Genomic DNA, 27,014 nt, shown 5'->3' with positions numbered 1-27,014 from the left:
GACTTCCTTTGCCGGGCGGCACTGCAGTCAGCCATCAGTGTAAATCTCAAGCATGTAGCTGGTTTATTTATCAGAAGCACATACCTCTCACCCCCACCTAACGCAGACATCGGGGGGACACGCGTACCTCTCACTCTTGACCAATACAGACATAAAAAAATAAAAAAGGATGAGACATGAAATTACCAAGAAATTAAACGGTTTATAAAAATTTAAAACAAAAAAGAAACAAAACAAAAAAAATCACACAAAAAAATAAGTTTTCTTTTATGTTAATGACTCCGGCGTGAGTTATAATGTACAGAGAAATACAGCGTGGAGAACGGACACTTTGAATCACACAAGGAGGGAAAGGCACAGGCTGGTGAGCATTATACTTTGTGAAATACACCTTTGAAAAATAATACTTTAATCCAGGGAGTGGCCAACACCAGCCCTCAAGGGTCACCTACAGGTCAGATTCCAGGATATCCGTTTCAGCACAGGTGGCTCAATCATGCCGACTAAGGCTTGGGTCCCGCGGCACGCGCGCGTCACTCGCCAGACCCGAGTTCCTCCCGAGCTGGTCCCGGTCCCTCCTCGCTGCGCACTGTGACGTGTCAGCCAGCAGGGGATACACGAGGATCGTGCTCCCAAGCGGCGATGCGTCACGTGGTGCGGCAGGGAGCCAATGAGGAGGAGAGGAGCTGTCTAGAGCTACGAGAGGGAGGTCTGAGTGTATATGTTTGTGGCTATGTGCACCCACGCCTGCGATTTAAAATCTGCACTGCACAAGTAGGCGGCAGCATCCCCCCCCCCTCCAGTGCCCGGCTTGCAGGCTGCGCGTGCTGGGGAGGCTGTGGCTGGGGAGCAGCAGAGGGCATGTGTGGGGGGCTCGCTGCACCCTCTTGCAGCCCGGTAGACCCCCGCTGCAGCCCTCCGCTTAAACCACGCCCCCTCCCTACGGACCGCAGGTAGCGGTCAATTGCCTCTCAACGCGCCGCCTGCATGCAGAGTGGGCGTGCTGACTGAGGCAGCGGAGCCTAAGCCACCTGTGCTGATGCAGGGATATTTTAAAACCCAACCTGTTGGTGGCCCTTGGACTGGAGTTGGCCACTCCTGGTTTAATGAAATCACAGAGCTAGTTCTCAAAAACAATACTGTTTAACCGTACATTTTTCTTTACTATTAAAGTGCAGAAAGAGCGGCTCGCTGCTGGTTAGGCAGGAACTGCTGACACTACTACTTTGCATGTTCAAGGTTTGAAGCGGTTTTAAATATCTAATACTGAAACACTGCAGGGTGGGGCTGCACCGTTAACCCCCTCAGCACAATGCATTGCAGGTCCTCCTCTGACACTGATTGGGTTAAGTTGAACTCAATAGGGTTGTGTTAACTACCAGTGTATAGGTCAGAGGTGGCCAACTCCAGTCCTCAAGGCCCACCAACAGGTCAGGTTCAGGATATCCCTGCTTCAGCACAGGTGGCTCAATCAGGGGCTGTCAACAACTGCACCACCTGTGCTGAAGCAGGGATATCCTGAAACCCAGACCTGTTGGTGGCACTTGGGGGACTGGAGTTGGTCATCCTCTTGTATAGGGATACTCATTATACAGTGCGGCATGTTCATTATCAATGTATAGATACTCAGCACCATTATACAGCACAATTTGTTCATTATCGGATGTTGACCACAGCAGAACCAAATGAAATGTTTACAGTATATAGGATGGGGGCTCTTGCTGGGTAGAACACTGATAAAGCAGATTTATTGTGTAGCAGAGACCACAGTTTAAATCAGACTGTTAAACTTGTACTGTTAGCAGCTTAAGTGTCCTGCAGGGACAAGATGGCATGGATACCTAACCAGGGAAAAAAAGAACAACACAAGGCACTTCGGATTTTCAATGCTATTTAATGACCCAGAAACTATGCGACGTTTCGACCATAACTGTCTTTTTCAAGTAGTAAGTGGCCCCTTGCAAATCCGAAGTGCCTGGTGTTATTCTTTTTTCACTACATCATTTGGATTTCCAGCTGGACATCTTTCTACACAAGTGCACCGGTAATTATGTTTATTCATTATATGGTGTGCAGCAGACATGTCTCTGTTATAGCATTACTTACCTACCTAACCAGGGGACCCCTCCAGGATTCCCACCATCTGCTCACAGGCGTACGATGTTAACACTTGCACAGTAGAAGGGCGCCTCCTAAGTAACCTACTGTAACACTAGCGCTCAGGGCGACTGGAAAAATCCCAGTTTTGTGAAGACACACCCCTCCCGTTGCCTGTACAGTGGATCAGTCCACAGTCGTATGACTGTATACAGGGTTGGGGAGAGGGGGATCAACACTCATCGGATTGTCCAGTGATCTAATTACATCAAAATATGGAGCTATTGAGAGGGCCACTATCCAAGCAGATAACCAGAACTCTGTTATAACCCCTTTCATTGGTTGCAGCCCCTCACCCGCAAAACAGCTCTAACATCCTTCCCCCATTCCCGACCACACCTCTGTTTCCCGTTCCTTCTTGAAGTAGTAGTTTTATTTAAAGCTGTGTTATAGGAATATACGAATATGGATGTGTATATATTTCACAACTATCCCCCTCTTACCCAAGTCAGAGTTCCTTTAGGGGAGATATGTTTAAGAAAGAAAATGTGGAAGACTTTGTGAAGGAGGAAAGGGGGCGACATCCTGGATTCACTCGCTCCTCCGTTTGGACGGTGGTATTAGGTGCGAAGGGAGCTCCGCCGGCAGCTCATGCCCTTCTAGCTTGACTTTGATTAGGTGATTTGCCAGCGCAAACTCGTCGTCGTCCAGAAGCCCGTCCCGGTCCACGTCCGCCAGCTTCCATATCTTGCCTAGTACAGTGTTGGGCAGCTTTGACTTCACCATCTCCTTCTTGGCACTGGCTCCAGTGATCTTGCCATTGACTGGCGACAGGGTGTAGAAGATCTCATCGTATGTTGGCTTGTCCTTACCCACCACCCACTCTAGGTCGTCTATGCCCTCACCTGCACCCTCCCCATAGCCGTGGCCAAAGGGCCCATTCATGGTGCCTTCAAAGGCGCCACCTTTCACCACCTTGATGGTCATCTGGGACTCCTCCTGTCGCACCATTACCATCAGCCGGGCAATATCGCTGGAGAGCATGTCATCCACCGTGTCCAGGAGCTTGGGCTTCAGGGACTGGAACTTGGAGAAGTCTTGGGTCATCAGGATCTCCTGTCGGAGGGAAAGAGGTGAGACTTTTCCGAAGTGGGTGAGGCCCGCCTCTAGTAGGGAAGCCCCACTGGATTTGTACTGGCACAGGAGAGCATAGAGAAGTACATTTTATTCTTACAATTAATATTTTCTTCTAGTCCCTCCATGCCAGTACAAACTGCTTGAGTTGCTCCGATAGCACAGGCTGGACATTCACAGAAAGTAATTTTCTTGCATTTTTAGGTTAATAATAAAGTTTAAATTCAGGATAGTTCTTCATAGATTAAATTAGTGTAGATAGAGATTCCCAAACACCCCAGGTCTATTCCCGCATAAATAAAAACCCATGAGGTTCAGAAAGCTGTATACACTAAATTAATCTACGAAGACCTCATGTTGGTCCATTAAAAAGGCCTCACAATTAACTCCCAAATCTACACTTCTCCAAGAGTTATCGTATAGATCAAAGTTTTAAAGTTCTTGGAACCCAACCCCATAGTGCGGTGCAGAGCACCCCATGTACCTGCATCTTCTTTATGTTGGGAAAGTCTCCCGGGGAGATCTGATGCTCCTTCTCTATCTTCAAGTAGATCTCGCCCAGGTTGCCGATCAGCTCCTTCTTCCTGTTGTCCTTTCCGAAGACATTAGGCATCTCTTTCTTCAAGGCGCTGATGATGTAGGCATGGACCTTGGTGGGGGAAGCGTGATAGACAGATCAGGGACATATTTAAAAAACAAACAAAAAAAACAAACACCTTTTTAAAAATAAAAGAAAACACATTTTTAACACTTTGGATACATTGTTTAGAAATGTCATGTATAAATATTTATACCTGTCTCATATAAAAAGAAGTGCCAATCACCTACAGTAAACCTATTAAATGTGCCACTGGCATCAGCTAACATTGGTCCTAGGGGGAACAGGCTCTTTAAATGTCCCAGAAGGAAATATTAACCCCTTTGATGATGTTGTAATAGGACATTTCTTACGTATGGATGTGAAACTTGGACACTATACGCGAAGATAATTCAAAAGCTTCAGACAACTCAAAGTAGTATGGAGAGATGTACACTGCGTTATCGCCCGAAGAGACAGGAAAAAGAATAAACGGGTGTGAAACCAAACAAAAAAGTCTGTGACATTATCACAAGGGTGAAGTAAAATGGCGGTGGGCAAGACATATCGCAAGAACAAATGACCATTGTTTTAAAAAGATGGAACTCGACTGGATTCTAAGAGATTAAACGACCAAAAGTAAAATGGGAGGATGAGATCAAAACATTTGTTGGGGCAATGCAGAGAAGAGAGGCTGTAACTGCAGTACCTGGGAGATCATTGGGGAGGAAAGGGCTGAAGATGATAGATATAGGTATATATTTAATGTCTTCACATGATGGTGAGGTTTTGCCCTCTGTATTTAAAGTAATGAAGGGTTAGCTTTTCCTCTGAAATGTCAGAAAAGCCATACTAGAAAAGTACAACAATCTGATCAAACCCTCTATCCTTAATGTTGGGGGAAGACGACAGAGGGGAACTTTGCCTGTGCAGTACACAGTGACTATGTATGTACGTATGTGTGGCCATCAATGTACATAGCACTTTACAGCAGTAACACATGACATAATAGGAATAAGCACTTCATACATAAAAGTAGGAAAAGGAGTCCCTGCCCCAAAGAGTTTACAATCTAAGTAGGGAGAGCTTACAGAGACGGGGGTGTTATGGTAAGGGCGTCTGCAAGGGGTCATGGTAAATGCATACGAGATATATAGTATCAGCAAGCAGAGCTACCCAAAAGCGTAATTAAAGAGGTGCGTTTTAAGATGGGCTTTAAAGGTGGATAGAGAGAGTGCTAATCGGATATTGAGGGGAAAGCATTCCAGAGGTGTGGGGCAGTTAGTGAGAAAGGTTTTAGGTGGGAGAGGGCTTTAGATACAAAGGGGGTAGAGAGAAGACATGCTTGAGCAGAACGCGAGAGTCAGGATGGTATATAGAGAGACATTAGGGACGAGATGTAAAAAAAAGACAAAAATGATCCTTTTCTAAGTAATATGGGATTTAATAAGAAGACAGAAGAGGGATTTCAGCAGGAGAGATGCTGAGATAGATTTAGGCTTTGTCCCCGCTGGCGCTGAGCTTGCTCATGCTTGGAGAGTTCCCCAAGCATGAGCGCGGGTTGTCCTTTAAAATTTCGCAAGCCTTCGGTGTATGATCCCTACAAAGTAATACAAAGGGTAAATATCAGGATACTGACTGTATATGGTAGTCAGATACACCTCAATACGTGGACAGTTGTAGCTCTCTAAGATTAGTGTTATACCGTATTTATAGTGCACATTGGCACTCTGTCCAATTCACAGTATAGAGATTCTGCCCAAATGCATACATGCATTGGGAACAGCTATAATTACCCTCTTGGACCTTAACAAACGCGGTAAATCGCTTGCAAAAGGTAAAATAGTGCCTGTGCTCGGTATACAACAGCTAACAGACACAAGGGTAGTGGTGTAAACTGTCAGACCGAACGCACGCCATCAACAAACATACAAATATTGAGGCAGCTGCTGTTACACTGCAAACACTCGACCCCGTCGGATCGCGGACTGAATCGTCACTTAAGAGTAGCCGAGTACAGGCACACGAATTGTGTTTTTAGTCTGGAGGCGCAACTCTCGGCCGTATCAAGTTAAAGAGGCAGCAAAATTCAGCTCATAATGTAGCAAATAATAGCCAGTGCAGTGTCAGTAAGTTGTGGAATTGCAGCCCTCAGTGTATTAGCGACATGACATCACCACGCAACACCACCTAGGTGATGACGTCATGTCGCTAATACACGGAGGAAGCACCAAACCCCTTAAAGCAGCACCCCAAGCGCACCGCTCTCTTTTTTCCTTAAATCTCCATGGGGGTGCAGGTAGCAGCTCCGGGTGGGTGGCTGGGATTCTCAGCTCGTGATGTCATCCGGTGCAGCTTCCTATTGGTCTGCATGACCAGGACCGGCAAACTGCGTTGAGATACCGGCACCCCTTACAGACCTCCATATTTCCAGAAGCAGGGGTCCCTGGAGCTGAAATGAATGGAGTTCAACTCTGGAGACCCCTGCTTAAAAAAAACCCAAAAAATCCAACACATACATGCACTTTAAAAACAGGTCACTGCCATTAACCCAATTTGGACCTACACTGGGACTGCCTCTCTAAGGCAGAGCGAATCGAGAGAAGCCCATGGCATTATGGAAAGTTCATGGTACCATTACATCTGCCAACCTCTGCTTTCCTGTCCCACTCCAAGAGGTTTATTAAAGACCTGCCATCCCCACCACATCCTGTGCGGGTTACAATGAACCGTGTGCTTATCCATGCCCCAAGTGGGACCGATAGCGCAGCTTGAGGACCCCACATCTTATTCTCAGGAAGAGGGGGTTGCTGAAGTGGGGGCTTCGGGCTGGACGCACCCTGGGTAGCAGACTTTCTTACCCATTTTCGCCCCTTCTTGAATGCCAGGTATTACACTAATACAGTAAGTGCCCCTCCTGATTCCCCTCAACTCTGGTAGCCGCAAGAGATTCATTTTTGTTATTTTAACCAACCGCAAGATATTTTGGACGGACATTTTTTTTAAAACCAACTGTAAGACACTATTGGTGGACATTTTCTAACCAACCCATCCATCACCCCTTTGGTTGATATTTTCTAACCGGCTTGATTTATTTTTTTGTAAGAACAAGGTCTCCCCTGGACTCTAAATGTAGAACGATTGCCTTGCCCTGTATTTTAGCACCATGAACTTACGTTAATACAATACCACCAAGCCTCCCCACCCTCGCCTCACCTTGGCCAGTCGCGCCCTCTTGATGAGGTCATTCAGCTTGCGCAGGGCGGCGTTCCTGGGCAGGGACTGGATGTCCTTGAACAAGTCCTGCTCCTCTGCCTCAAACAGCTTGCGATTATCCGGAATGAGCAGCGGGTGGGACCAGAAGGACCCAATGTAGACCCGCACCACCTCAGGTGTGTTGATGATCTTGCCCAGCGACCACATGAGGGCCCCATACACTCGCATCAGCTGCTGAGTCTCGATCTGATCGGCCTTATTTAGTACCACACGTATCTTGTCCTCATGGTTCTTCAGGGCCTTGATGACATCGGAGAACTCGTCAGAGATGTCCAGCTTGTGGGCATCAAAGAGCAGGATGATGCGGTCCACCCGCTCAGCGAACCACTCCAGAACTGCTGCAAAGTCATAGCCTGCAGGAACAGAGGGTTGGGTTAGACGTGCAGTGTAACATCTAAAGGAGTTTGTCTGTAAAAGCTCCAAACTTTATAGTAAATGCCATTGATAAAAAACACACACACCCACACCAAAAGAGAAACCCCAAAAGGTGCACTCTTAATTTGGCTTTTATTTTTACTGTAACAAAAAAAAACAGTTGACAAATATACACATGCAAAAATACCCAATTTATAGTTATTACAGCCCTTCATATGTAACACTTATTAGTATATCATGATGATCACAATGCCCAATATCCATATAAATACTAATACATGAACACGTGTGTAATAAAGAACCTGTTATATTAGGATTGCTAACCTAGCTAGTCCCTCCTTTGTTAGATACCAATATACATTGGTTTATATATACACACACGTGTTGATTCATAATCCAATAAAAGATTCTTTATTATAAGGGTTGATAATGTATTAGTATTGATATGGATATTGGGCATTTAATGATCAGCATGATATTATAGCCATTCAGATGTAACCCTTATTAATATAACTTGTATATAACTATATGAAATATTTACTACTGCTGACCACAAACCATTGGGTATTAAGTGTGAACTGCATGAGAATATTTAGGTGGTTTTTGTTACAGTAAAATAAAAATGAGGGTGCAACTTATTATGGGGTTTGTTTGCCCTCATTGTGTAACACGTCGAGCTGGAATTATCTCAGCAAATCACCTCTAACGATTCTTCATTTCAGCAGGAAACAGCCAGTGTAACGAACCAATTCCACGCAAACTGGTTACAAATGGGGGTTCATTTGGAATCGTGTTAACGGTGCGGTCATAACCCTTACACACAAGCCATCATTTAAAGTTGCATATAGAAGTCAGGCTTTGGAGGGAAAGCTACTGTCTCTGAAGTGGGAGAAGACGTTTCACACCTCGGTATCCGGAAAATGTGATCTTTGGCAAGTACATTTTATAGCCCCGAGTTGGAACAGTGAGAAGTAGATTGTAAGTCAGATATGGGACAGGACCCATTCCTGCAAAACTCTATATTACAGATCCATCACTCATCTCAGAGGGTTAAATCCTCTCCAGTGTTATACTTTGATGGGCCGTATAAACAAGGAGTGACAAAACCGTTTAGCACTGAACGGGTTAAAGCAGTCCGCTTCCAGAGGTAGTGAAGCTTTGTGGGTCTCTGGGCAGAGGTAACAGCAAGAAAACAAATCTCATGTTAATATTCACCCAAGCAGCAGACTAAAAACCTTTCTCCATCAAAATTTGCTGAGCTGTGGCTGGTGTTACTAATCAACTGGTTATCATCACATGACCTCCTCACTATGCGGGGCAGGCAGCACATTGCTTTCTGTGTCTGATGACTGGAGTAGCTCACTCCTGATCTTGTCCCATTAAAAAAAAAAAAAAAAGGGAAGGGGGGTGGTTTGTGCAGAGCACACGCATTGTAAGTGAAATTTAAGAGTTTTGTCATCGAAATTGTAATTCTACTTTCAAAAGGTTTTTCATTCAATCAAAAACATGAAAATCAAAAAAACAACTTCAGTGCAAAAACACAAAGAAGTTCCACTTACAACGCGTGTTTGCCACATACCCTGTCGGTGGGGTGTGGAGGGGTGTTGAGTGAGTGTGAGAGAGTGAGTGTGGTGGTGAGGGTTGTGTGTGCTTGTGAGGGGGGTTGTGTGCGCGTGCGCGAGGGGGGTTGTGTGTGTGTGAGGGGGGGGTGTGTGGATGGGAGTGGGGGGCTGTGTTTGTGTGTGGGGGAGTGGTGTGGAGTGTGTGTGTGTGTGTGTGTGTGTGGGGTGGTGGTGTGGTGGGGAGTGTGTGGGGGCTTCAGGAGGCTGTGTGTGGTGTGTTGCCGTCGGGCCGCATTTGTGCATGCGAGGCTTACCTCTGATGCCTCTGCGCATGCGCGGAAACCACTGGCCGCCTCTGCGGCACCCACCGGCTGCCTCTGCGTATGCGCCACCCCCGGTGTACGTCTCTGCGCATACGTGAGTTAGGCCGAGCTCATGGCTGTGGTGCGGGCGTGCGCGCCCCTGCAATGTGTGCGACGGTCGCGGCGATCGGGGGCATGGCGAACGCATCACTGAGCTGGTTTGCCCTCATTGGCTGAACCAGCTCACGTGATGCTGACGTCACGCTATTGGAGCCCCAAATCTCAATTTGTCCAAGCTTAGACTGCACGCGCGTCTGCGAGGCTGGCGGTGCATGCAGCCGAATTCCCCGGTCTGCATAGCGCTTCAGGGGGGGAAAGACGGGGGGCGTGACTGGGGAGCGGCTATGACATCACCCGGCAGGTTCACCCTCATTGGCTGAACCGCCAGGGGGGGGGGGGGGGCGCGAGGCCTAGAGTTCCGTCGCCTGTGTCCATCTCAATTTTCGGGTCTGGAAGAAAACCTCACCGCGCAGCCCCCCTTCGCAGCGGGCCCGGCCCGATTGAGAGGCAGCTCTTGTCCCCGCAGCGCCCGTCTTAGCGAGCGCTGCAGCCGCCAGTGGGGACCAAGCCTTACGTTTGTGGCGCGCACTGCCATGGGCGCCCCCACAGCCCAAGCGATGTGTGCGCTAGCTGCAGGAGATCGGTTGTGCGCGATCGGGGGCGTGGCGAACCCGTCACAAAGCTGGTTTGCCCTCATTGGCCGAGCCAGCTCACGTGACGCTACTGCAGTCCCAAATCTCAATTTGAGTTGTGGCAGCAAAATGTAGCAGCGTCGACATGCGCCGCGGGCACTTGAAGAACTCCAATAGGCAATAAGGTAAGAGTCCTGGAAGTGAGCACAGATGCAAGCGCGCGCACGTAGCGACGCCGCCACCATGAGCTTGGCCTTACAGAAAGTGTAGCGCGCACAGAAGGCTTCATTCGCTTATGCGCATGATCGAGTGATACTCAGATTTGCCAGCGGAGCTGCGCTGTATCTGCGCGGCCCGTGTGGTCACGCGCAATACCTTACTTCCCCAACAAGTCTTGTTCCCATGAAAGCAATTGACACCAATGCAATTTTTGAATGTGCCAGTGCCAAGTAAGAAGTTTCACTTAAAAATGTCCTACTCTAAGAAGAAGAAAAAATAAAGAAAAAGCTTTAGAAAGAACAAAAAGATCAAACTAAGCATTTTGCAGACGAAGTGGTAAACCCCAAGTGCTTTCCCTTCAAACCTAAACACATCAGATCAGTGGATCTGTTCATCCAGAGAGTGAGGAGTAGAGAGAGCTAGGCAAACTCCCACAAATATAGGGTGGGGGGAGAGAAATGGGGTCTTAACCGCTGGGGCTCTTCTGCTCCAGGGAGTTATATTTAAAACAACTTGGCGAGGTAATGATTTACCCTCGACATCTGGATTGGAAATCACCAACGTCTAAATATTTGTAACTTTCATTCCCCCCCCCCCCCTCTATGTCTAAGGTCAGGAAATGATTGACCACTTCACTGCCAGAGGGGTCCGGCGACTTATTGCAAAGCAAGGGGATCAACGCTATACCCCCCGAAGTCGCACTTTAATGCAGCTCCTATTGAGGTTAAAGTGGGACTGACCCTTTAGCCAATTAAATACATCACCGTCATTAGATCGCTTGGCTCCTAGTGGGGCTGACCCCCGCACCCATTACAGAAACCCCATGCCAGTTCTGAGGAAGGTTGAACCACATTGCTAACCTTGAAACAAGACCAGGAGTGAACACAGGGGCATTTGTATGAATGTCAGAGTCTTTGCTTCCCTAGCACAATAAAGGCAGCAATTGTTACACACCCAAACCAGAGAATCTCCCCCTAATAACGACAGATAAACCTTTCCATCCTCTGCGTTCCCTCCTTAAACCCCCATGGGAAGAGTAAAAAGCCAGAGGTCAGGAGTCTAAACTCAACATCCCTTATATGGAAAACTCAAAGCGGCTGCTATGCTTCTGATTTTCCAGAGAGCAAATAGCTTTTTAAAACCCATAAAGAAATCCCAAGAATTACAAGCCAGGAAACGTTTAAAAAAAAAAAAAAAAAAAAACATTGTACAGTATTTGGGGGAAAAAAAAAAATTCTTTAAATAAACAAAAAAAAATGACAAGCAAATGTATGCAGATCGGAAGCTTTTTTAAATGGAAGCTTTGATACCATCACTGAGATCTGAAGCTCTTCATGCAAATGTCACTAGGCCTGCTCATGTAATTACCACAATGAGCAAATATAGCTGATATGTACAGATCCTTAGAACGTATACATCTGCTGATATTTTCTAAGCCAGCTATACACGAGTGAGGGGTCGCTGGCGTGTCATTTGGGATGCATTCCACGCATGTCACAGCTCTTCCATATCCACTGACACGATCTCTTCCCCCAAAAAGGGAGTTCCCGCGTTTGATAGAAGATTTTGGCCAACATCTCTTGCGCTATGTAAACTGCTGTACACAGGGTTGAAACGGACTAATTTTTACACTGTTTTTGCAGACTGTAGGACTGACCCTATAAAGCTTTATTGGGTAGAACACGCCCCGCCCCCACCCCCCCCTCCAGGAAATTCCAGTGTTTCATTTCAACAAACAGGGAAGGTAACACATGAGAGCGCCATAATCCCAGTGCATCAGCATGTCCCAACCACTGACCGGCTCTCGGCTCTAGCAGTGTCCGTAAGAGAGGTGACCGTGTTAGGAAACCTGAGCGGGGACTCCACTGCCAAATAGGGAAGCTGCGTGTGGCGGAGGAGGGGGCAAAGGAAATGGAACAGTGCTGCTGCTGCAGGTTTAACGGTTCCATTGTAATCAGCAATCTGAACTATCACACGGTCAGCAGCACGTTACAGGGCAATACAGTTCACATTGAGAGGCCTGAAACAGCAGGCATAGAATAGGATTTCATGTTTGTGTTATTGCGGATTTGAATCCCCATTAAAGTAACAGCTTTACTTAATTCATACAGAGCAGCGGCTTCGGTTTCTCGCACTAATGACTGCTGCAAATAACTGCAAACAGAAGACAGAGCAAAGCTAACTAAAAGCTATAGAATCAGACTTCTACAAGGAGGTGCAATAGCAGATCGCTATAGATATCCATAGAGAGAGACATACACACAGTCTGAGAAGGGATTACAGACTCCAGGCAGGGTGGATGTATATATAGTTCCCCACCGGCTGCCAGGGACATACGAATGTGTCATTCCAAGTCTGTTATTCCCATGACCTGTCCGATGCACAAGGAGCAGCTTTGGCTGGGAAGCCATAGAACGGGATTTTAGATGTCAACATAGAAGATTGCATGCTGTCTGCTAGGCGTGGACTGTATAATGATGCAGAGTATCTCTATACACCAAGCTGTACAATATTATGTTTTTCAGAAGAACCAGGACTGCACCTGAAAAACAATTGAATTTTAACACTATAAACTGCATCAAATAGATGCTTGTCCCAGTAATGCAGCTGTGCCGCTATTACAGGGCTAGGCAACGCCAGGCCTCAAGGGCCACCATCATTTATTTATAAAAATGTTTTACCAGGAAGTAATACATCGAGAGTTACCTCTCGTTTTCAAGTATGTCCTGGGCACAGAGTTAAGACAAATAAAACAGGGTTACAAATAAAGTTACATAAATGAACAGGGTATACATTATATACAAGACATTGCATGCACAGTTAGAGAAGATGTATATTATAGGCGCATGTAACAGTTACAGACCAGATTAAAATGTGAGACAGCCTTAGTTTTGAAAGAACTTAGACTGGTGGTGGATGTGAGTCTACGGTAGGTTGTTCCAGTTTTGGGGTGCACGGTAAGAGAAGGAACAGCGGCCGGATACTTTGTTGAGCCTTGGGTCCATAAACAGCCTTTTGGAGTCAGATCTCAGGTGATAAGTGCTGCAAGTGGTAGGGGTGAGGAGCTTGTTCAGATAGCTGGGTAGCTTGCCCAGAAAGTATTTGAAGGCAAGACAGGAAAGGTGAACTTTGCGCCTAGACTCTAGTGATGACCAATCTAGTTCTTTGAGCATTTCGCAGTGATGTGTGTTATAGTTGCATTGGAGAACAAAACGACAAATTGAATTGTAGATGGTGTCAAGTTTGCTAAGGTGGGATTGAGGTGCCGAGCCATATACTATGTCTCCATAGTCAATAATTGGCATTAGCATCTGCTGTGCAATACGCTTTCTGATCAGGAGACTCAGGGAGGATTTGTTCCTGTAAAGTACCCCTAGTTTGGCAGGTTAGGTGTTCAGGATATCCCTGCTTCAGCACAGGTGAAAATCAAAGACATACACCTGTGCTGAAGCAGGCATATCCTGAAAACCTGACCTGTTGGAGTCCCTTGAGGACTGGAGTTGCCCAGCCCTTGTATAGTATGTAGATTGTGAGCTGTTGCAGTCAGATTTCCTTGTACATCTGCGCGCTATGTGCATGTCCCACGGTTTATACTGCAGTACATATTAAAATAAACAGAGGCCCGTAGGAAAAAGTGCTCTTCTCCACCCTCATAACAAACATTACATAAACCTCCATCCTGCCGTGTATTATATTCTCTTTAGTGGAACAAAATCATATTTGGAACAAGTGGGTCCCAGGGTGCAGAGAAAACAATAGCCGGCCTGTCCCCTGCTGACTCCAACTTCCTGCTAAATCAAAGTGCACAAGGATTGTGTCAATAGAGCGGCATCATTAAATTGTTATCACACTGCCCCCAGGACCTGGGCTGCTGGTGCTTTTATTACCTGCTGAGCTCTACAAAACATGGCCCTTTATCTTGGTAACTATATCACCCAATTAAAAAAAAAAAAAAAAGTTTTATAGTTGCCCTGTTATTTACAGTACACTGCACTGCATTTACGTCTGTGTGTATATATTAACATACATAGATGTGATGCTGTGCATACACACAGATGTAACCCATTTCATTGCTCCAGATCAGTGATTCCCAACCAGGGTTCCGTGGAATCCCGGGGCTCCTTGAAACAGTCTCAGGGGTTCCTCCTATGGACACCCCCCCCCCTGGGGGTGGTTTTTTTTGTATGTATTTTGTTGGGTGGATTGAGAGAGAGTGGGGTAATTGACGGAAGGTAGGGGCGAGTGGGAGAAGAGAGGGGGGCAGGAGGGAGTGAGGAAAAGAGGGAGTAAGAGTGAGACGCAGGGGAGAAATACATGCGAGGCGGGAGGGGGAGAGTTAGGGGCCTATGCAGAGAGCAGCGAATTTTAAAATTGGCGAATTTATTAAAAAGTAGCTTTTTTGGAGAGTTTTATTCTCCATATGCAGAAAAGTGCGAATTCTGCTATGTTTAACATGGATGCGTGTGGCGAGTTTAAATTGGCGAGATGCGCGCTTCAGAAACGTGTAAAAACAAATTCGCGCCTTTTTTTTCCCTTTGCAATGGCCGCGAGCGGCAGCTTCTTGCCAGTTTTTTCTGGCGAGGCAAAAAGGAGACAATCGCGCCATTTTATTGGCGCGAACAGCCGCTAGATGCCGTTCGCGCCTCTCTGCATACGGATATTTTTAAAACTGGCGAGATTGAGGTTCTCGCCAGCCGCGAGGCGAGTTTTACAAATAGAAAAGAAAAATTGGCGCGTTTTTCGGAACTCGCCATTTTCTGCTGCTTTCTGCGCGATTTTCTCCAAAAAATGGCGAATTTCGAAATAGCGCTGCTCTCTGCATAGGCCCCTTAGTGAGATGGATGGGAGAGAAATACATGCGTAGAGGGTGGGAAATAGAGGTGGCTCGTGAGGTGTGGAATGTTGTGACTGACCCCTGTCGAACCCAATATGTGTCAGCCAGATAGGGGTTCCCAGAGATTTTTTTTTAAATACTTAAAGGGTTCCTCCAAACAAAAAAAGGTTGGAAATCACTGCTCCAGATGAACACAACAGGCCACGTTTTAAACACAGAATATCAGCATTTCCAAAGGCAGCATATCCACACCAGCAAGGTAACCCAGCTGATTAATGACAGTGCGCTGAACAGTACAGGCTGCGCCCCACCTGTGCTAATCCTTAGTTCCCATGGTAAGAAAAAGGAGTGGGACCGTGTTTACAATCCGACAGGAGGGGGGTGGGAAATGCTTATAGCCACAGCTGCACCTGTGCACCAGGGAGACAGAGAAAAGTACAGCCCCATCCCAAGTACATCATATCTTCAGCCCGTGTCTCCCCACTGCTGGATGACACCTCCTGAATGATCTCCCAGGTACTGCAGTTAGGTCCCCAGTATATGCGGCAGCGCGCGCTATGACGTGTGCTGCAGGAACAAGAACCGCCCCTCAATGGGGCCGGCCCCACTTTCTGCCTCTGCCGCTGCGTTGCACGACAAGATTTTTCTTAAGACAATAAAACGGTCTTCAGAACTGGGGACGGAGCCCTGGCCACGCCCCCCTGCGGTTCAGCCAATGAGGGCGAACCAGCCGGGTGCTTGGTTTTGAACCCATTATTTTGCCGGTCTCTTCGGGTAATACCCAGCATACATCTCTAATTCTTTGAGTTGTCTGGAGCGTCTGAATTACCTTTACATTTAGGGTCCAAGTTTCACATTCATACTTAAACACTTGCAGGACAATACACCAATCCAACACTTTTCTCAAAACAAGAGCGAAACATTGTAAGGTGTAATATGAGGCCCTTGAAGTATATCAGGTTGGTCACCACTTAACAGTATATAACAGTGTGGTCCCCAATTTAGAATATGATAGGATAAGCTCAGCTCTATTGCAATCAACAGGACGAAAATCTTCCCCAGTGCAGGGAAGAGGCTTCACAGCATATAGTACTGTATTAGTGACCTAAAACAATTTATCTGCAGTCTATTTTAATATGCATTACTAATTAATATAGCTACCTCAAATAGTAAACACATTAACACTGCATGTTGTAACAATGGCAGCAGGAAATTGCAGTGCGGGGCTTAGTCCGGATGTAGGGTTCAGCACGTTTCAAACATACAGATCCCTATAGAGAGTGATGTGATCACAAGATTGAGACGGGCGGGTTTCACATTCCCGTGTAGCGTTTGCTAAATTAGGTGGCATGGGAGTAGCCAGCAAAGTGCTGAGCGCTTTGTACTTCTGACCAAAAGCCAGTGCTTGTTTAGGAAAGCAGATGTAGGAGACAGAACAAAGGGGTCACGGACTCACAATGGAAGGAGTCAAGCTCAAGATGTGGTATAGTAATCACACTTATTGTAGGCTTTATATAGGGGTTAGCATGAAAGGTGCAATCCCACGCAGCTCGCCATAAGAACAACCTTTTGCAAAGAAGGTATTGGACTTCCTTAAACTAATCGAGCTGTGCTAAAAGGAAATTACACATTGCATTTTCTCAGGACCTTGGAATAGGGAGGGGGGAGAAGGACTGACTGTCAAGTGTCAAGCAAGGGGTTTCTTCCCCCTTATCCTCACCAGGAGAGGCAATAAATTATATTTAAAAAAAAAAAAAAAGAGAGAGAGAGTGAGAGGGGGCTTTGTATTTGCAAACTCTTGGACACAGTGATATACAAAAGCCTGAGGAAATGAAACCCCTCCCAAGATTCAGCTCTCAGGGCTGGGAAACCCATGTTAAATACAGATGTAATGCACAACAGGTTTATAAAAAGGTGTCAATCACCAAGAAGTACCCCTTAAACATGTCACGGTCGTTATTGCACTTCGGCCCTAGGACAGACTGACCTCAAAAGCAGCAATCCCACCAAAATGTAGTTACTCACCGGTAAAGTTACTGGTACTCTTGCTGGGTATTCAAATTGGTGTCTAATAGAAAGTGGCAACATATAACATTGTGGCCACCTAGTGACTCACCAGAGTGGATACCCATTTTGTTTCCCCGGTAGGGAGGTTTATAAACGAGTATCTTCCCGGTTTTAACCCTTTGGGTGCCGGAGTGGCACACCATGACAACTCCAAAGAGTAGTTACATAATCACAATGTCACTGGATCATGTCCTGCAGCGCAGAACCCAATCTCCCCCGGGAAACAAGCAGTAAAAGGCTATGACACGGCCCCTGGAATGTAGGACCCCATGACGTTGTGATTACTCCTTAGGGCACTCAAAGGATTAAACATGTCACAGCCATTAGTACACTTTGCCCCAAGGAGGAACACCTTTACCCTGTCACTAGTACACTTTCTAATAGTACGGCCTACTTAGTCACCCCTTTAAAGCACATTACCCCTAAATATACGTGTACTTGGGTATTGTTTAGAAACTATACCTGCATACTGAAACTACATTTACAAAAAGCAAAACAGGAAATCAACATATTAGTGACATCACGTATGGTACAGGAAGTTCCAGGTGCCAGACACCCGTGTCATGTCACAGTTTTCACCTCTCCCCGGGTGACAGGAAGATACAACGGAAGTAACTAAATCTCGCATCGGAGACGCTTCTAACACAGGAATAGATCGCTGCTTAAGATAACCTAAAATGAGAAAAGTCATATTCATACCTTGCCCTTTTCAAACACCTCCTCCTGTTACTAAACATCCCCTGTCGCAGACAGAGCCATAAATGGTATCACAGTGGAGTGGTTTTGGGGTGCCTGGCAGCAAAGGGGGTTAATTCCTGTCCTATGAAAGCTCTGTGCCAGGATGAAAGGAAAATCGGTGAGAAACTATAATCCCACCCCCTCGCCGAGTGACCCAGCTTTGTTCAGAACATCCTGGCTTCCCCCTGGACAAACGGGCCTTATCTTTCCCGGCACAGTTTCCTTCTGCAGGCAAGAAGGAATCACTGAGCGGGGAGAGAAGCGGAGCAAGAGTTAGTCAGTGGCACACAATCACAGCGATTAGTCTGACACACACAAATATCCAAATAAATAAAAGCAGACTTGGCAGTTAGGCTTAAGCCACATTAGACTTCAACTACTAAAAGGTTTTGTTGGCCAGGTACAAGGAATTGCCCCTTTAAATCCCAGCATTGTAATGCTGTTCGCTTGGTGGTTCTGCATGGTGCAGGTCCAGGGAAGATGGAAAGCAGCTGCAGCTGCGCAGGTCTGGGAGGCTCTGGCTGTGTTTATACTAAAAACAAGTCTATTTTGACCAAACCTTCCCACCCTCCCCAGCACGATCAGCATCTGAACCAGGCAGAAATCTTCAGAAAATGTAATACAAGAGGGCCGCTTTATATATTGTATGTATTACAATAATCATTGAGACAAGCACAGAGAGCAGCACAGATATTCCAGGCATGCTGCTGCAGTGGGATTCCTTTGTGGTGTGTGATTCAGTGATTCATTAGCTGCCCTCATATCTGTATTGGGCCTCCTGCCTCCCACAGCCCAGCCCTTCAAACCCCCCCTCGTGCTGCAAGAAACCACTTCCCATGTACACTATACTTTTACACAGTACTACGCAGACAAAGCAGACCCCGGCCCACAGCTTACACACCCCTCTTTTATACAACATAAAAATGCTAATTTTCTAGGGGAGGGGGGGGGAGAGGGTCAGTTGGAACAGAAGAGTATCCTGGACGTTCGTTCTCGTCCTGGCGGGCAGCACCAGGCTGAGTGTCAGAAGTCCGGTGTCGCTCAAAGGGTTTAGTAGATACATCTGAGTGACAGACCTTTATACCCAAATCTGACTCCTCATTTTAAATCCTAACTAAAGTTCATATGTTGAACTGAGACCTGGGGAGGAGTTTGTGATCTCATCAAGGGCTTATCAGGAGTTTGCACCGGCAAAGCTCCTGTCTCTCCGCATTGTTACTGGCTCGAACACTGACAGGTTCAGCAAACATTCACAGACTATGAATAGGAACTACTTAATTTGCAAATAAACCAAAGCCCCCTTTGCTTAAGTTGCCTTCTTGAGATGGCCATCTTCCAATTACAGGCGTGTTATAGTAACAGTGCGAGGAGCAGTTTATACAGAGCACAATCTGTGAACACCTCATACTTTTGGTATTTGAACTGCGGTGTTGGGGTGGGACAGACTCCCAGCATCTAATATCTGGAAGCTGTAACCCCTTCTATGCTAGACGGAGCCTCTATCGTATATCTATATAGACACATATATATCACTGTGTGGCTGCCACTCCTTTGGAAGTTGTATTTGCACCATAATATTAACACTCTACTGTATTCACCAGTGTTTCCCAACCAGGTGTCCCTATTGTTCTTCACATCTTGGACACTTTTCTTTGTGCACTAAATATAGATGTGGGCAGAGGCAAAACTAATGTTTTTGGAGTATGGGCAGCTAGGGATGAGCAAAAATAATTCATCCCAATAAAAAATGCATCATAATATTTATAATGATAAATCTGCTAATGGGAAAGGACAAACTTTTTTAACGTTAAAAACGATAAATGTTAAAATGATTAGAAGTTAAAGGTGTTTGAAATAATAACAATAGGTTTATACTTGCGCCTATTACTGAATATCTGAGATGGGGTTAGGGAACGGATTAAGCTGGTGAACTGCATGTCACCAACTGTCCCTATAACTCAAAGACTCCAACAATGGCCGACTGACCGTATGGCTATTAGTGCGATGTTACTATTTTATGGGTAAATTGCTCAGCTCTAGTGGAGGCCCAGTTGTGAAAGATGGGAACCACGGTTTACATGGTCCCAGTGTAGTGCGAAAAGAGTTCTTACCTCTGCTGATCCGCTGCTTCTCTCCGGAGAGGATTCCCGGTGTGTCTATGATGCTGATGCTCTCCAGGACGGGGTTAGGCAGCTGCGCGCACATGAACCTGGCGAAAGCAACAAAGCACAGGTCTGGTTAACAGAAAGCCTCCTCTGTCGCTTCATGCAGAGCATTATAACTGCACGTGTGCCCAGAGCCAGTTAGGCAGCGTCCAGGCAGCACTCTTGGTGATCTCGGATAAGCTGACCATGTAAGAGGCACGGCACCAGTCTCATGGGACCAGGTCGTGTCTGGACTTCCTTAGAGGCCGAGAAAGAAGCACCTATAGGAAAGCTACTAAAATCACTGCGGGAGTCTGTCTACCACATGGGCCGCCACAGGAAACATTACGGGTGCTGAAGAACCTCTTCGGCAGCAAATCAGCCAATCACCTCTCTGCTTGCCGAAGGAGCACCCCACCATACTCTGCATAATGCTATGGAACGTATACGTGTGTGATATATACATCTACATACTGCTATAAGTATAAAGCCCAGCTGCCTTTTTGAATTCCGGATTGCTGCAGAGGCCTCTGTTTAAAGCAGCTGCTCATTCCTCGCAGAATGAAGGGCCTTGATCAGAGGTTGACGCTGCGTCTGCTCAGCTGCCACAGAAATGCAGACAGCTGAATGTAAGGTGTTCCCACAGAGACAGCAGCCACAGAACAGAGTCACTACGTTTTTACCAGCACATAAATCCTCACTATGGGCCTCATGCAGAGAGCAGCGCTATTTACAATCTCGCCATTTTCCGGCGAAAATCGCGCAAAAAACAGCTGAAAATGGCGAGGTAGGAATAAAGTGCCATTTTTTTTTTCTATTTGAAAATCTCGCCGCCCAAACTACATCTCGCCAGTCTGAAAAATATCCAAATTCAGAAAGGCGCGCTCGCCATCTAGCGGCTGTTTTTGGCGCGATTTTCTTCAATTTTCTCCGCCAACTAAAGTTGGCAAGAAGCAGGAGCTCGCCGGCTATAGGAAAAAAAAAAAATGCGCGATTTTTTTTTTCTCCCTTTCAGCTGCGCGCATCTCCTCATTTACAATTCTCCACATGCAGTAATGCTAAAAATAGCGGATTTCGCCCATTTCTGCATATGGAGAATAAAACTCTCCATTAAAGCTACTTTTTCTTAAACTCTCCAATTTATTCTAGCGCTGCTCTCTGCATAGGCCCCTATGTACGTAAATGGCACAGGCAATTTTACATTCCTAGGAGGTGCAATTTTGGGGTATTCTCTGAATGCAACTACAGAAGCCAACAGGGCAGATTCACAGTCAGGCTCCCTGATTTATAGAGTCGCGCCCCAGAAATCCGTGCATCACCATTAGCGTGCCTCTTTTCTGGGCCAGGTCCCTTGCATTTTGTTGAATTTGGTCCTGGGAAGACAACATCTGTTAAAGACGGCAAAAAAAGAAAGAAAAGGGAAGGACCTCCCAAAACTAAAAAGGATATCCCTTTTCTGTGTAAAGCACATTGCTACAGCTCGGGATCGTACAGAGAAGCACTGCAGGGATTAGTGACGTTTTGCTGCACAGTCAGTTTTGGCATAGACCCCTGCCTGTGATTCACTCATACCTATCCAGGGTGGGACCAGATCATGGACAAAAACCATCTCTCTGGGGCGAGGAAAAGTGCAGCTCAGTCGGCCGCACCCCGTCACGACCCTTCCAGTCCTGCACGGTCAGGACACCGCAGGTGACAACTTGTTCAGTTAATCATCTTCGCTGCCAATTATACACATGACCCAAATGAGCATGCCTCCCTGTATAATTATGCAGAGTATCACTTGCACCGACAACGACCACTTCACCTTGTATGATATGAGTAGCTCTATACGCTTGCCGCGCTGTATAATGATGCAGGGTATCTCAATGCACTGAATGAAAATGAAAAGTTGCTATAATTGACAATGGAAATGGAAACTCGGACATAAAAAAAAAAAAGTGACAGGAGACAAGTCCCTGCACGGGACACAGTTTGCACCCTCAAACAATGCCTGCTTCTTAGGCCAGGGGAAGTAGGGTTTTTGTGAAAGGGAGGGGGAAACCAAAACAAAAAACAATGGACTTATCTACAGGAGAAACCCATCAGATCCCCTCCCTCCCAAACCAGCACCGTGCAGGAAAGAATATAGACATACCTAGACAAGATACAGAGATACACACAAACACACACCAACTATAACCTGTCCAGGAAGATCAGTATTAATTGTGTGTATAAAATGTTCTACATAGATATATCTCTATACAGTACATTATAAATACACACACACTGTATTATTACTGACTCTTAGAAGCCGTTCAGATAGCTGTGACCGTTTCCTGAACCGGTACGTACATATACACACATACACACCGGTTCAGGAAAAGGTCACAGCTTTCTGAAGGGCTTCTAGGGCCGCTGTTATAGTGGCCGTCCGCGCCGCAAACAAAAGGCCATACCTCTATGAGGTAACGCGTGCGGTTTTTAAAATACTATTGAATGTTTTTCCGTGCGACAACCGCGTCACCTGAGCGGTTCAGCCAATGAGGGCGAACTGCTCACGTAACATCACGGCCATTTCTCCCGGTCGCCTCCAGCCTAGTGCATGTGTCACGCGCCGCTACTATAACCTCTGCCTAAGGCTGTGGCCATAGGGCGCGCGACAGACCTGAAAATAGATTTGTGCGGCAGTCACTGAGCGATTTGTGTCCTCCGTTGACACGCGCGGGGAGGCGTGGCTGTGGCGTCACCATGGTGAACAATTGAGGTTCACCCTCATTGGTTCAAACTTGTCACGCGACAACGCCGTCGCGCAAAAAATAAATAAATAAAATAGATTTGTCTCCTCCAAATCCTACCGCGCCGTAGCGTTTACGCCACATTGTGCGCAATATGGCCATACTGCTTCACATAATGTTTTAGTTTGTGCCGGGCGCACTGTCAGTATGAATAGTGTGTGTGTGTGTACAGGCAGTCCTCGGTTATCCGACACAATGCGTTACTCAAAATGGCGTTGGATAGCAAAACGTTGTAAAGCGAAACACGTTTTCCCATAGGAACACTGTTTAAATGAAAGGTTCCGTTCTTGAAGGCATTTTTAATGCTAAAATACACAAAATATTTTACGCAGACAATAAGATATGCAGCACACAGACGTTATATAGTGCATATAGTGTAATATATATATATATATATATATATATATATATATATATATATATATATATATATATATATATATACAGGCATACCCCGGTTTAAGTACACTCACTTTAAGTACACTCGCGAGTAAGTACATCTCGCTCAATAGGCAAACGGCAGCTCACGCATGCGCCAGTCAGCACGTCCTGAACAGCAATACCGGCTCCTTACCTGTACCGAAGGTGTGCGCAAGCAGGGAGACTATAGAGCCTGTTACAAATGCGTTATTTACATCAGTTATGCACGTATATGACGATTGCAGTACAGTACATGCATGGATAAGTGGGGAAAGGTAGTGCTTCACTTTAAGTACATTTTCGCTTTACATACATGCTCCGGTCCCATTGCGTACGTTAATGCGGGGTATGCCTGTATAATAAAAATATAATATATTTATAGTATAATATATATATTATATACACAAACAACTTTGCAAAGCGTCGTAAGAGCGTTGGATAAGTCATTTTGGCGTTGTAAAAATGAACATAGGTATGCATTGCGTTGCATTGGATAAGCCATTCGTTGTAAAACGAGGAGAATATATATATATATATATATATATATATATATATATATTACACACACATATATACACTTCTGTTCAAGAAGGTATTCCTGAAGGCACCGAGCTTCCAGAATTTTTTTTTTTAAAGTTGGCATCATAGGTACAGTATACAGTAGGTGCATATAATGATACACGATTGATGTATATACTGTAATGATATATCTATCTACTGTATACTGTTCCTATGATGCTGACACTAAATGGCCTTTGGGAATGCATTCCCACACACGTGTGCATTCCCAAAGACCATTTAATGGCAGCATCAAAGGGACAGTATACAGTAGGTGTATAATGCAGCAAATAAATACACAATGACCCGCTTAGGAAGGCAGCCCAAAGGCGCCAAGCTCCCTCACGGGTTCTCTCCTGCCATTATCACAGGGACACTATACACTAGGTCAGGTGGGCTCAACTCCAGCCCTCCGGGGCCACCAACTAGTCAGGTTTTCAGGAAATCCCAGCTTCAGCACAGGTGGCCCAATCAGTCCCAGCTTCAGCACAGGTGACCCAATCAGACCCAGCTTCAGCACAGGTGACCCAATCAGTCCCAGCTTCAGCACAGGTGACCCAATTAGACCCAGCTTCAGCACAGGTGACCCAATCAGACCCAGCTTCAGCACAGGTGACCCAATCAGACCCAGCTTCAGCACAGGTGACCCAATCAGTCCCAGCTTCAGCACAGGTGACCAAATCAGTCCCAGCTTCAGCACAGGTGGCTCAGACAGCCTCTGATTGAGCCACCTGGGCTGAAGCGGAGATATCCCGAATTCTTGAGCTGTTGAGAACAGGAGTTTAGCCCTGCTGGCACACAGATGTAGGGTTACCTGTTGAGGAAGGCATTGCCGAAAGCGCTGAGCTTGCGGAAGGGCTTGTTCGGGTCCACCACCAGCGCGTTGCCCGGCAGCACCCCCTCCACCGGGCCGTGCATGACGGCGATGAAGGAGTCCGTGGTGGGTTCCGGGCCGATCCTCATGCCGGGGAAGTCCTGCTCCATGAGGTGGCGGATGAAGGTGGTCTTGCCGGTGCTGTACTGGCCCACCAGCAGCACCATGGGCTTGTTGCTGAAATCGGCGTCCTCCAGGGCCGGGGAGTGGAAGTCATGGAAGCGGTAGGTGTCCTCCAGGGGTAGCAGCTTGTTGGTGTACAGCTTGCGGAGGCCCTCGGACACCGTCTGGAAGAGCTCCGGTTCCTTCTTCCTCCGGGCGTCGTTGCTCACCCAGCTGAACATGATGGCGGCGGCCGGTCACCAACCGTCCCCTTCCCAACGGTTAACGGTGCCCGCGGAATCCCCACGCCGGGCACGTGACGCTGCGGGACCGGCACGGCTTGTCTCGCGCCTGGGCGTGGTAGCGGCGCGCTCTCGTTCTGCAACAGCTGTGTGTGTGGTGTAAAGGTGGTGGGCGGGGCAAGTGACCGGCCCCCTCAGCATGGGAGCGAGGCGAAGGGGGTCCTCGCGCTCAACTGATTCGGCAGTGACGTGTCCTACTCGTGCCCCGCTGATGGCCGTGTGTGTGTGAGGCCTGGGGTGTCCTCGCGCCGCCCCCCCCTTTCTTTGGTCACGTTGGGTTGCCCTCCACTACAGTTTAAAACGTTGGGGTGTGCTCGCGCCTGCAGTCCCTTGGTCACGCGACCCAGCTGTCGATAGGTATAAAAGGAGGAGGGGGTGTGAGTGGTCCCGCTCAGTGCCAGTGAGGAGGTTCCGCGGGCAGGTCGTTGAGGAGAGATGGAAGGAGGGCAGCTTGAAGGTGTCAGGGAGCGGCCCCCGGCTCCTAGTCTTATTGGAGTGGGGGCAGGGAGGCGGTGAGTGACGTGTGAGAGGTTCGCCGCCCCTCCCGAGTAAACGTCACCTAGGGGAAGTGTGACGTCACACCGCACGTGTTGGGGCAGGTCAAAGTTCTTGGCTCCTATTATGTGAAATGGGGACATGGATGTCACATACAGAGGGCGATGACGCGTAGAGGGACATGCGCGGAGCATGACCAGTGAGGTGGCGTGTGCGTGTAAAATGCTACGTAACGTGACCGAAGGAAAACGTGCATGACACGATCTGTGACGTGACATACGTGTAATATGCATGCGAAATGGCGTGTGTAACATTACTGGAGTGACATGACCAACCTTGAGGTGACATACATGTAACGTGACATGACCGGACACACAAAGTGAATACATGTTACATTGCATAAGAAGTGATGACCGCAATGGAGGCAGTGTGAGTGTGACAGTATACTCACACAGATATGTAGTACAGCAGGGCCCCACTCATACGGCGGTTTCCAGGTCGCCGCCGTAAAGCGGGGCCCTGCAGTACTGTATTGTACCTTTGAAAACAGATGCAGAGCTGTAACCCGACTGTTTCGCTGACAAATGGCATCTGACAAGGCGTAGCGCACGCGCTGAAACTGTTGTTTAGTGACAGCCGGATACTCCGCTGCTGTGCACGTCATGCCGAAAATCACCGGAAAAACGGAACAAGCGCCGAACCTAATGAATATGGGTATGCATTGGGAAACGCTGTTTGAGCGGAGCGCCATATAGCGGGGTCCTGCTGTATAATAAAACAGGACATTTAGGAAATGTGATGTGACGGCGCTAGGGACACAGTGACAGTACTGGAGATGTGTAACATATGACGGGATGCAGCGTGCTTAAAGTGTCATGTTTAAAACCAGAGACAGCACATAAAACACAGACAAAGCTCAGTTTTAGCACATCCAGTGAAAATCATACACGGTACAGTGCCTAAATATATATGTGTAAATATCTATTAAGTAAAATGGTCTTTTAGTTTGACATTTTTGGCCAAAATTGCCTGTGCAATACCAGGAAGAATGATTTATAATAAATCTGTCAATATTAGTTGCAAAGTTCTAAGTCTGATTGAAGCTTTTATTAACCTGTACATAGCATCTTCCACACAGGGGAACTTGTTTGCTTGCAGGATGGTTGTGACATCTCTAATACAGAGTGCTTTTCCTGGTAATGTACAGGTTAATAAAGGCTTCAATCAGACTTAGAACTTTGCAACTAATATTGACAGATTTACTATAAATCATTCTTCCTGTTATTACACAGGTTATTAAGAATTTATATTAGCGTGAGGGACCCCTGAATTGTGGTCTGCCGTGACGTTGGCTCAGGGGCTTACAACAATTTTGGCCAAAAATGTCAAACTAAAAGACCATTTTACTTAATAGATATTTATACATATATATTTAGGCACTGTACCATGTATGATTTTCACTGGATGTG

At 46.7% G+C, this 27,014-nt stretch overlaps 1 protein-coding gene across 1 annotated transcript; it reads right to left on the bottom strand.

Moving 5' to 3' along the window:
• Positions 1-182: 182 nt before the first annotated feature.
• On the bottom strand, positions 183-25,491 carry EHD1 (EH domain containing 1). Its single transcript, XM_075569917.1, has 5 exons — positions 24,587-25,491; positions 19,985-20,082; positions 7,025-7,437; positions 3,716-3,880; positions 183-3,213 (listed from the first exon to the last, which is right to left on the bottom strand). Exons 1-5 carry the CDS (start codon positions 24,988-24,990, stop codon positions 2,689-2,691), a joined length of 1,605 nt encoding a protein of 534 aa, XP_075426032.1. The 5' UTR covers positions 24,991-25,491; the 3' UTR covers positions 183-2,688.
• Between the last annotated feature and the right edge of the window lie 1,523 nt (positions 25,492-27,014).

Source organism: Ascaphus truei, chromosome 14, assembly GCF_040206685.1.
Source record: "Ascaphus truei isolate aAscTru1 chromosome 14, aAscTru1.hap1, whole genome shotgun sequence".
NCBI lineage: Eukaryota > Metazoa > Chordata > Amphibia > Anura > Ascaphidae > Ascaphus > Ascaphus truei.
This window is presented reverse-complemented; position numbering and strand designations above follow the sequence as displayed.